Below are 11652 nucleotides of genomic sequence, written 5' to 3' on the forward strand. Positions count from 1 at the left end.
TGCCTTTTATGTTCTTCCTAATATTTATGATTGTTAGTATCATGTTAGGGTTAAAGATTTGATTTTTATTGCTTAGTGACATGCTAGGGTTTGTTATTGATCTTGTTAGTATCATGCCTAGGATCTTGCTATTATTATGCTTTAACATGATTATTATGATTATGATTGTTATTATGATGATTATTGTTTTGATTATAATAATTATTATGATGATTATTATTATGTTGTTTGATATATTTATTGTTATTGCTTGATCACGCCTTTTATGCATGTTTAAAGGGAATTTGTACTTGTAATCACGCTTAATAAGATAATTAATAATCTTACTTAGGGTTAATGTGATTATAATTCAAGTGATCGCCAATAATAGTTTTTTTGTGCATTAAAATTCAACCAACATAGATAAACAGGTTTAGGGTTAATCCTATTGATTGTATGTTAGTCAGAAAGCGCACATGAATACGATCAGAATAAAGTAGAGGCCTATTATTAGGGCAGGTTCAATCTCTTTTAGGTTGGATTTGTACCTTCATCCCCGAACCCTTATTTGGTTCAAGACCTTATGGAGTTGATGATCTCTTGGATCGTTAAGGGGTGTAACCTTCACCCTGTGAACGGTTTACAATTTCCTAAAACTTGTTAGCGAATCTTTTTCTCTATCTTCTTCCCTTTTGGACGCCATCGTACTTTAGTGTATGATCATAGTGGGGTTCAAGATAAGGGGTTAACGCTTGAAATAATTCCCCACACTAGGCTTAGTAAAACTTCACATGAAAGAGAGTGGTGAGTCTTCTATAAAAGGAGAATTTCTAGGACTACTGCTAAGAGACATGGAGTTGTTACTTGTAGCAGTGAACATAATGCATCTTTTGGGTAGGTAGTACTAGAAGGAGTTTGTCCATTAGCCTTAGAGATGATAGTGACCAGACACTAAGTGTGGAAGATGATGATGCAGAAGATGAAGGGTACAACCCAACTAAGTACGATAATGAAGACACTAAAAAGAGTGTGGATACAGAAGATGAGATCCAGGGAGATGATTATGGTCCTTTGATTAAGGATGGCTTTGATCCATTTGAGGAACCTCAATTTGAGTGTGAAAATGAGCTAAAATTATTTTGCAAAATTATAGAACAATGGTGAAGTGTACAAGGATGAGGGCTTTGGTAAAATTGTTTTGAAGCCATGACACTTGTTCACAAATAAGCAACATTTGAGAGATGTTGTGAGGGACTATTGCATATAATGTTGATTTTCTATCATTGTTGACTATGCAAGCAACTTCAGGTACTCAGTTTCATGCTCAAATATGAGCTGTAATTGGAGATTACATGCCTCCTGACAGGCTAAAGTTGTATCACCTAATCAAAAGTAATTCCTAAAACCACTAATTAATAATAGATAGGGAAGTAGGGTCGAATCCACAAGAAAACGAGTCTTTCTATTCCTATTTAATTAATATAATCTAGATTATCACTTAACCAAATTTGTTGTTGTAAAAGGAATTAAACTAAGGATAATAAAAGTAAGGAGTAATCAATTAATAAAAGCCTAGGGCATAGGTTCACCAATAAATAATATTCTAGGGTAAAACATAACAATCAATCATCAATGCATCAATTAGTCAGATCATAAAGGGCATTCACTACGTATTACTATCATAGAAATAGTCTACCGCTATTAAATCTCATCTCTCGAATCTTTGCTTAATCATTCATAAATTAACATGCCTATTGAAACTAAGCCTAAACATCAATTCTCATTTCTCGAATCAATATTGCTTAACTCATACAAATTAAATCTGGCCAAATCTAATTGCATATATAGCATTAAATCAATCAATAGGAAATTAATCAAGCATTGACAATCAACAATAATAAATTACCCCTTCATATTATTTATGGATCCCCACAAACCCTAGAAAGAAAAATACTCACACATAAATTAAATCTAAACTAATCAAACTAATTAAATAAAGCATAATAAAAAGCAAGAATTAAGAGAAAGAGAATAATTGTATTAAAGTAATAAGAAAACAAAATAATAAATCTTGATGTGAAAGTAGAAAAAGAAAACAAAACTTAAACTACCTAAATCTAATAAAACTAAAAACTGCCTTCAAACCTACTTAAGCTAAGTACTACTACTCCACTTAAATAGGAAAAGGAAAAGAAGTTTGATAATAAGTCAACTTCTAATCCTACTCCCACTAAAACAAGAAATCAATTAGAAGCCTCGTCCAAGAATTATATGTAAAATAATAAGCCCAAACTAAATAAGCCCAAATAGCCGAAGATATCTGCCTGACCGGGGCAGACCTTGCTCGATCGGGCCCGGTCAGCTTGAGCAGCGAGCTGGGCTTCAAGGCTCTACCTCCCTTTTGTTCTTGGACTTGGTATTTTATAGTTCATTAGCCCAAGTTCCTTCACTTGTTTGGTTTGTTTTTCGTATAGGAACTTTGGACCTCTTTTACTATATCAAGTCCTTATTTACCGAACGAAATTTCTTTAACTCGTTCTTGAGCTTTAAAGATTCAGTCATAAAATACGATTAAAATCTAATATATTTGTAGTGGCTTAATAATCTCTTAAATTGTCACAAAACTGCAAATTCCTACAAAATAATACCAACTCTACAAAAACCCTAGAAAACGTATATTAGTAATAAAAATAGCTCTAAAGAGCTCAAATAAGCACAAATATGACCATGAGACGGGGAATAAAAATATATATAAAATAGACTTATCACCTCCCTTCTTCCAGATGGTACAACATGATATATTAAGTCCATTGAGAATTCTGAACACAAGTGGGATAGAAGGAAGATAATAGCGGATTTGGGGGGAAATGGCTTAGTGACTCCTAGGTCTTCAACTGCCATTGTTACTGATGTTTCTTCATGATGATGGGTATTTCATTATTCAATTTTTAATGAGGATGATAAGAATCTTATATTAAGCCTTGCAAGGGAGTTGAGCTCATAAATTCCATGATGAATTGCAAATGGGAAAAGAGAGTCTTGTTGGATGACATTAGAGCAAACAATGACATCCTTGCAAAGTCATTGAATGATATACTGTTTTAGAGATATGGGGTCAATATGGCTCAGTCCAGTTTGTACAGAGTCGGAACACAAGCACTGGAGGAGATCTATGGCAGGCATGGTGTATCTTACACAGATATGCCTATGTATTGTGATGTGATTTGAGAGTTAAACCTAGGGTCTTTGGAATTTTGTGTATGGGATGATACAAACCATCCTAAAAGGCCTTTGGCTTTTAGTAGTTTATTCATTGCATTCAAAGATTCATTAGATGAGCTCAAAGTTGGCCGTAGAAGTCTCATAAGGGTGGATGGAGCTCATCTCAAAGGTCATTATGGTGGAGTGCTACTGCCAGTTGTTGCTCTTGATGATAATAATCAGATCTTTCCAATTGCTTGGGAAATTGTGGGAGGAGAGGATGCTGAAACATGGAAGTTCTTCTTATGGCATTTGAAGAATGTTTTAAAAGATAGTGGAAGAGGGGATGAATGGTGTATAATCTCATAAGGTAATGATTTTCTAGCATTAGTGTTCATTTTATGCATATATTTCATATATACTATTGTAAATTGACTTATAACTACTATATGTCATTGGTAGGGTATTGAGGCTGCAATTCAAGACTTGTGGCCTAAAGTGAGAAGGAGGTACTGCTGCAAACATTTGGTGAAAAATTTCAAACCACAATTCCTTGGCTTGCTAATGTTCTCATTATTTTAGTTAGCTTGTGGGGCATATAACCCCTTTAGCTTTAAAAAGGCTATGGAACGTTTGAAAAAGGCTAATCCATTGGCTTTGGAGTGGTTTTCTAAACTTGGACTACAATCAATGTGGTTTAAAAATGCATTTAATCCATCCATAAAGTCATATGTTAACAAATCAAATTTTGTTGAGAGTTTCAACTCCACATTAGGCCTTGATAGGTGTAAACCTATTATGACATTGCTAGAAGGTGATATATACTCACTTTCCAAACATGTTATGCATTTACTTGTATTTTAGTTACATAATAACCTATCCTTACTTTCTATAACAGGTGTGAGGAGGCTCACCATGGTGAGGGTGGCTACTAGAAGAGAGGCATGTGAAAATGGAGAGGTGAAATTTTTCCAAACATAATCAATAGACTCCAAGTCCTTAGCCAAGAATCAAGATCATGCAAGTGTTTGGTGAGTGGGGAAGGTGAATATGAGGTGTTGGATGGGAGATCAGTCCTACCTGTAAATTAGAGGGAAGGGACTTGTGTTTATAATGCATGGTAGTTGGCTGGCTTGCCATGTAAGCATGCCATGAGGGCCATCTTACACTCAAATGATAACCCTCATAAGTATGTCAGTGACTAGTACTTAATCACCAAGTACAAACTAACTTATGGCAACACTATCAAGGCAATCCCTGTTGTGGAGCAGTGGCCACAAAGTCAATTAACCTGAGATAGCCCCACCCAAGATGAAGAGAGGAATAGGCAGACCTGCAAGAAACAAAAGGAGGGAAGAGGGTGAGCAAGCCAAGGGGAAAAGGTCTAAAACTATCAGGTGAAGCAAATGCGAAACCTTTGGCACAATGCACAAACAAGTCAAGGTGGAATGACAGGCAAAGAGAAGGCTAGTTTGGAAGCAACAGCAACAGAATCAAAGAAAAAACAAGCCTCTAAGAGACAAGGAGTATCTCTCAACCAACCAGATCCAGCACCTGCATCTTCTTCTCAACCATTAAGAAGATCCCCAAGAGCAAAGAAGGCTAAGACTGGTGTGTCTGCATCCCAGCCTACTCCTTAGTTCCAGCCTAATCAAATCAAATCATGATGTCATGTTTTAGTTGTTGGGTTTTTTTTGGAAAAACTTAGTTAATGATGTCAGATTTTATATACTGAAATGTTTTTGGACAACTTTAGTTAATGATCTCATTGCTGTATCACATTTTGATGTTTTTGGATACACAATCTGCAATGATGTAAGCTTTATGTTGAATTGTTTTTGTATCTCTCTGATACTTTGACTTTAATCAAATTAGATCATTTATATATGTCTTATATGCATGTAATATTTGTACTTTTAATGTTGTTGATACTAAACAAGTAGAATGCAAAATAAAGGAAATTCATAAACTTTCATTCAATTAGAAAGTAGTACATAATAAGGGAATACATAAACTTGAAATTGACTTAAACTTGGGCTACCACAATTCTCCCTAAATACATCTTCCTAATTTCGATTTGCAACAACAACTAGCAGAATAAAGTACATAATCAGAGCAATTTTAACAATTCCCTTAATATACTTCACCAATCCATCCACCTTTTCATTCAAAACAACAATGGGACTTTGTTCAACCTTTAATTCTTCCCCCGACCTAATTACATCTTCCTCTTTCAGCCACGCAAAAAAAATCGCAAGCCCTGCACTTGTAAAACAGCCTGCGATGGTTTGCATTAGCAAAGGGCATGCTTCACCCAATCAAGCTTCTCATCAATGGTGATACCCCTAACAGCAGAAGAACGAGAGAATTTCATTAAGAAACTTAGCTTACTTGCAAATAATTGAAATACAGGGGAAATGGGGATAGGGATTTCCGTTTCGAGGGTTTATAAAGACAAGAATTGGGGATTTTGGTTTAGGAGGGAAAAGGGCAATTTGATTTGGAGTTAAAATTGATTTTTAAGGGCAATCTAATTTGGAGGTAAAAGTAAGTTAACTACAGTTAGACTAACATTAAAGGATTAATGTACTCAAATTACCATTGATTTAGTTTAGCTAATTATTGATTACCATAGATAATTTAAAAAGTTAGTGTTTACCGTTGAGAAAAGAAGGAAGCTCAAGAGTACCATTGAGAATTTCCCTTATTAATTTTGACCATAATTTTTTACTAACATAATAAAAACATTTGTCAAAAAATATGTTGTAAGATAGGTATTGGAAATAGATTTATAATATAACTTTCATTATAATTTTCATTAATATTTAATTGTATAATAATAAGATCAAATAACATATTGACATGTGTACCGTGTAGAGGTTAATGTCAATTATTATATTATGGGGTAGAGGGAGTACTAAGGAAGCCTTTCACATGACAATCCATCACATGTAAATTTATCCTTACATAAAAAAAAAATTATAAGTATTCTCAAATCTATCCACAAGTTTCTGTTAACTGTTTCTACAAAAACGAGTTGATCAGTAACATAAAAACCTAAACTATCCACGTTGTAAGATCTCTTTAAAACACTTCCTTGAACATTATTGATCTTCGACCTGAAGAGGGGAAAATAAGAAAAAGCAAGATAGGGTTAAAAAAAAATATTAATATTTACTTCTCATAATCAAAAGTTGGAACATAGAGGTTGAGGGGAGGAAACCCAGCTAAGAGGGATAACCTTTTTCTTTTTGTTCTTCTTCTTATCTTTCTTTTCTTTTTTCAATTTTTTCTTCTTCGGCTCAAATGTTGATCCATCTTTGGATGAATGATCCTGCCAAAATTTTCATGTAGTGAGGAAAAGCTAAAAACGCACAACAAGTGCAGACAACTCAAAGAATGAATATGGACCTCATCATCATCAAACGAAGTGACATGTCGTATGATCTTCCCATGTTTTGAAGTTCCACCTGTATATAAATAACAGTCTTCAGTTCAGCTTATATGGCATCTTTGGACAAATAATTAAAATATGAATGCACCATACAGTTTCATCATCCCAATTGATGGCTTGACAATGATAATATATGAGGACAATATGAATAGGTAAATAAAAATTACAGGTCAAGAAGAAATAAGTGAAGCAACAAAATAAATTACTATGTATGCAACTAACAGTCCAACTGATATAAAAATGTATAGAAAAAAAAGGCATTTTTCTGTAAGAAGACTCAATAGATTAGCAGAAACATTCTATCAGCCTCAGCATACAGCTTGACAGGTTTTTTTTAAACAGAAATAGCACTTCCATCTTGTGGGTTTGACCCTCTCACTCTCTAGCTAGGGAAGAAGTGTTTTAGTCCTGTTCTTTCTTCATTCTTTAAAATGAGAAAAAATAATGGTTTCAAGATTAGGAGCACATGGAGAGAAAAATGTTGAAAAAAAATACCTATGTTACTTCGATACCTTGCTGTACGTCAGGTGTCGGAACCTTTGACACTCTGACACGACATGACACCTAAATATATAGTGGCCTTGTATAAAATTTAATAAAATCTGGAGTGTCAGACATGACACCCAAATCCAAGTCTCTGCAGTTTCTTTTAATCTCATCATCTGTGTAAACAGTTAAAGGCTCCATAGTCCCAACTGCACAAGACATATTCTTATACAACAAGATGTATTCTTATACCAGTCAATCACTTAATAAACCAGTCACCTAAAAAGTGCGAGCTCTTATTCTACCCAGACACCAAAGATTTGCCAGAAAAGCAGACTATAGTTTGATAAACACAAGTATCTTAGATTCTTTGTCCCCTGTGATCTTACTGATCTACACAAGATAGGTGTGGACAAGTAGTTTATGTAAAATCATTATAAAGTGCATGGATTCGGTGCAGATATATTATAGAATAATGATGGGAAAGATATTAAAAATTTATTGATGCACTAAATAATGTTCCTATCTGACCTTCACGCATCTCAACTAACAAATACATACTTACATAGGTTTAGAAAAATTTAAGATTGAACCATTATCCTCAAAAAATGATTAGAAAACATTAAAATCCAGAAATACTATTGACTGATGTACCCATTCCGAAGAGGTTAAGGTAACTAAATCACTAATACTGTATAGCAATGGGGTAGCTAAATTATAGCAAACAAGATTTGCGACTTAGATATAATCAACAGATATTAAATACTGGCTTATGTAGCAAGAGATGAACTGATGGGAAAAAAAGGCCGATATATTGGATAATAGCATGACACTTGCAGCTTAACAAGTAAATGAGAAAAAAGTTGTGGAAAAGGAGAACTCATGGGAGGAGGCGAGGAGCATATCAGTATAGCGCCCCATCTCAACCAACAGAGCATATGGAGAAATTGATAGCGTGTACCAACCATAATGTGGAAGACAGCAGAGAGAAAAAAAGTGAAACTTTGACTTTCAATTGATATTGAACAAACTTGTGGTTTAGAATGCGTTTCAAACTGATATTGACCCAACAATGTTAAATTATGCTATCAATGGCATATAAAATATTTGGTGCAGAATACTCACTAGCATTCACAGTCTCCTTTGCATTCTTGACAGCGAGCTCAATGAGTTCAGGTTTTAAGGTATCCAATCCACCAGGTTCCTGCAGTTTCCTCTCAAGAAACTTCGCCAATGCAGCTGCCTTATTTGTCGTTACAGGTCCACCAGGATGAGCAAGCCTGATTCAAATTTATTCATGTTCTAATCATCAAAAGTATTTGGCTAACACGTATTTAAAAACCATTGCAAAAACTTTTCAACAAACTAAAATACATCACTAGTAACAATTAGGATAGAAATCATATACAAGTAATCTCTATTTGTCTACTGATTATTCAACAGAAAGCTCATCTGAATTATACAATTAATTCATTTTTCAATTGGGTTTCGGAAAAACAATATGTATCCTAAAATCTAACCCCCTAATATATAGTAAGACCCAAAAAAGTGTAGTTTTTTCATTCAAGTAGGTCGGTCAAATGATCATGATGTTGCATAGAGTAAACACCAGTTTTTCTACAATTTCTAATTGTAACTGTAATTGTATACCTTGATCAAGAACATTTCACAATAAAAACCACGCGTAATGGCGACAATGGAGCATTAATCACAAAGCCCGAGAAAAAGATTTTGTTACAAATCTTTAATACTCCCAACAAGCCAATGCATGATTAAGACACAGAAAATTACATTTTATTTCCTTTGATAAAGAACTAGGCTGATTTCAGTGGTTAAACTCCATATTTTCAGATAAATAAGCCTTCAGCAACTTGAAAACATAGAAACACCAACTAGTTCAGACAGTTCTCATCAAAATACTACGTCCATTTCATATAATTTGCACAGATTTGACTACAGTGTGAGTAGAAAGTGTCTAATCGTTACAAATAGTATAAAACAGAGGTAGTAATTAGAATTCTATTGACATAAACATAAGTAGAACAACTCATATCAGTATAATTAAACAATATATCAAATCTCATCAACCCGAAATCAAAACTAAGATCTCACCATCAAAATACAAAATTTCTGAGACTAAAACTACGACTGTCAATTAGAAAAATACCGATTACACATTAAAAAAAAAAAAAAAAAATCAAACACGTAAACAAGAAATCAATCGACAAATCAGCAATAACATTATTTCAATAAATGAATGAAGAGATAAATTGAGAAGTTTGCGTACCTGGGAAGAGAAGACGACGACGAAGAAGAAGGTTTAGGAGGAAGTGGAGCGAATTTGCTGCGTCTGAGAGCTTTTCTTTCGTCTTCACTGAGTCGCTGAATTTCTTTCACCATTTTTTTTTTCTGTCCTTTTTACTCGTCTCTTTCGGTAAAGGATTTTTTAAATTGCGGGATATTTAGTAATGAGAAAATATTGTGTGTTTTACGCTGGTTAGACAATAAAAAAGAAAAAACGGACAAGGAAGACGTCGTTTTAAGCCACAATTCTATTATGGTTTTCTTTAAAGGAAAATTTGTCAAGAATTAGATTAGTTAGTAGCTCGATTTTATTAAATCTCAATTTAATTAGAATTTTGGCTCCCAAATCCAGATTTTCACCCATGATTAGTGAATTTTGGGTGGAATTGATGTTCTGAAAATATTCTTACCCCTTAAAGAATTGTGAAAAATCCAAATACTGCCTAGAAATGTCTGTTTCGAGAGATTTTTCATTTTGACGAAAATTTTTTAAATCTTTTAAACCTTAAATCTTAATGACATATTAATTGTGATTATGTGTTTTGTTTCGGGGGTTTTTGTCCCATGGGAGAGTTACAACACTAAGACTGGATTCAGCAAAGGGTGCCTGAACGGGCCGCCGGATGGTCGGTGGTCTGCCTCCGAAGATTAAGTTAGTAAAGTATTCGAAGTAAGACGTGCGGAAATAAAGTTATCTGCTCGGATTCCAAGCTCATGTAAGGTGTTGTCTGTTTCTTGAAAATGACAACTCTGTAATAAATGTGGATGTGACGTGTTGTCTCGTGTTCTGTGTCTTGTAATAAATGAGGGAATTGTCCATATTTATAGGGTCTTTTGGAAAAGTGTGCCCTCCCTAGGATCGGGTGACCTAGGGATTAGGTCACGCCGCAAAACGGCGCCTCAAGGTTTGGGCCCTTGAAGGCCGCCATTCTAGAAGCAATATCTGGGTGACATGTGTCACTGATCCCAAAAAGCTTTCGGGCACCTCTTAGGGTGACACGTGTCGCCCTCCTAATGGTCCATTCTGGATCATCAATCATCCCAGAACGGAGGGATGGCTGCCTACCACGTGTCGCCATCTCAAAGGTCCAGGTGGCACCTCTACCAATGACACGTGGCGGCTTACAATTGGGCCACTTGGCCGGGTATAAAAATACCCAAATCATTTGCCCCTCACAGGGGTCACGTGCATTGCACATGACACCTGTGACAGGTGTCAACATTCGACTGGCCGGATTTTCAAATTATCTTTTGGAGGGAAAAAAATTAGGGTTTTACCCTTCTATAAAATAGAAGGGTTTGACTTCCTTTTGGATTCACATTTGCGAGAATCTTCAAGGAATCTTGAACCTTCTGACTTTCAAGGACTATGACTTTCCAGAGCATCCGACACCCGGCCCCCTAGTTCGCCTGCCTCATCAAGCGCTCAAGACCGACGTCTCTCGTTACCTTCTTCTAAGGTAACCGCCTGATCCCTTTTCACTTATTTTTTTTGCATTTTTCTTTATCGAAATGGTTTCCCAAACGCACCAGGCACGACCTAGGTTAGCGATCAGCCGGTCACCGGGGACGGCTGAATCTAAAACTAGGAGTGCCGAATGCTCGTTCGAGAACTTTGCTTTAAGTACATCTCCAAATCCAACAGTGTTTGTGCCTCTGCAGGACACGATGGATAGAACAAAGCAAACGACAAGGAGATATAGAGCGGATGGTTCCTTTTACCATTAGGACAGTGAGACTGTCAATTCCGATGGCTCCATTAGGGTGCCTGTCTCTGAGGTTAGCAGAGACCCGCCTAGCACCGTCAGCACTCCAAATGACTCGTTTTTGGAGGAGTGCGACGAGGAATTTGAGAACGTCGGGCCGAGTGGATCGGTGCCGGATGATGAGCTAGGGGGGACACTGCTGGCAACAGCCGGCAGTCCCCTAGCTCCGAAGAGAGTTCTGATGACTTGGCGTCATCGTCTTCCAACTGCGTTCCCCTTGACTCATAGGAGGCGCAGTCAAACTTAAAGGCTGCCAGAGAGTCCCTCTCCGTTGAGAAGGGAGAGGGTTGGGCAGAGCCGTTTGCTTCCAGGCGGCATGAACGTGCGCCCTACTATCTGCACGTTCCGGAAGGCAGGCGGAAGATCATGGCGGATGATCTTCCCAAATTTCTCTCTACCCATGTCATGGGACATGGTTTTCTTCTGTCCGTGCCGGATGCTGAGGACACGGTCATTTGGCCG

At 36.2% G+C, this 11652-nt stretch overlaps 1 protein-coding gene across 2 annotated transcripts; it reads right to left on the reverse strand.

Moving 5' to 3' along the window:
- Positions 1-6013: 6013 nt before the first annotated feature.
- Positions 6014-9608, reverse strand: LOC110694881. 2 transcript variants are annotated; one of them, XM_021872059.1, is made up of 5 exons: positions 9408-9607; positions 8246-8400; positions 6592-6650; positions 6422-6514; positions 6014-6299 (listed from the first exon to the last, which is right to left on the reverse strand). In XM_021872059.1, the coding sequence occupies exons 1-5, from the start codon at positions 9518-9520 to the stop codon at positions 6285-6287; spliced, it is 435 nt and encodes a 144-aa protein (XP_021727751.1). In that variant the 5' UTR covers positions 9521-9607; the 3' UTR covers positions 6014-6284. The 2 variants fall into 2 exon arrangements, with proteins under 2 accessions (XP_021727751.1, XP_021727750.1); XM_021872058.1 differs by lacking the exon at positions 6014-6299 and having other exon boundaries at positions 6324-6514; positions 9408-9608.
- Positions 9609-11652: the final 2044 nt, after the last annotated feature.

The sequence above is a fragment of the Chenopodium quinoa genome, unplaced genomic scaffold (assembly GCF_001683475.1).
Source record: "Chenopodium quinoa cultivar QQ74 unplaced genomic scaffold, ASM168347v1, whole genome shotgun sequence".
NCBI classification, from domain to species: Eukaryota; Viridiplantae; Streptophyta; class Magnoliopsida; order Caryophyllales; family Amaranthaceae; genus Chenopodium; species Chenopodium quinoa.

Excerpts from the sequence above, each read along its gene's own strand:
- LOC110694881 (XM_021872058.1), bottom strand. The coding sequence starts at position 9,520 with ATGGTGAAAGAAATTCAGCGACTCAGTGAAGACGAAAGAAAAGCTCTC. Across the intron at positions 6,651-8,245 it reads AAAGGAGACTGTGAATGCTA|GTGGAACTTCAAAACATGGG; the intron begins GTGAGTATTCTG and ends ATTTATATACAG. Across the intron at positions 6,515-6,591 it reads CTTCGTTTGATGATGATGAG|GATCATTCATCCAAAGATGG; the intron begins GTCCATATTCAT and ends AAATTTTGGCAG.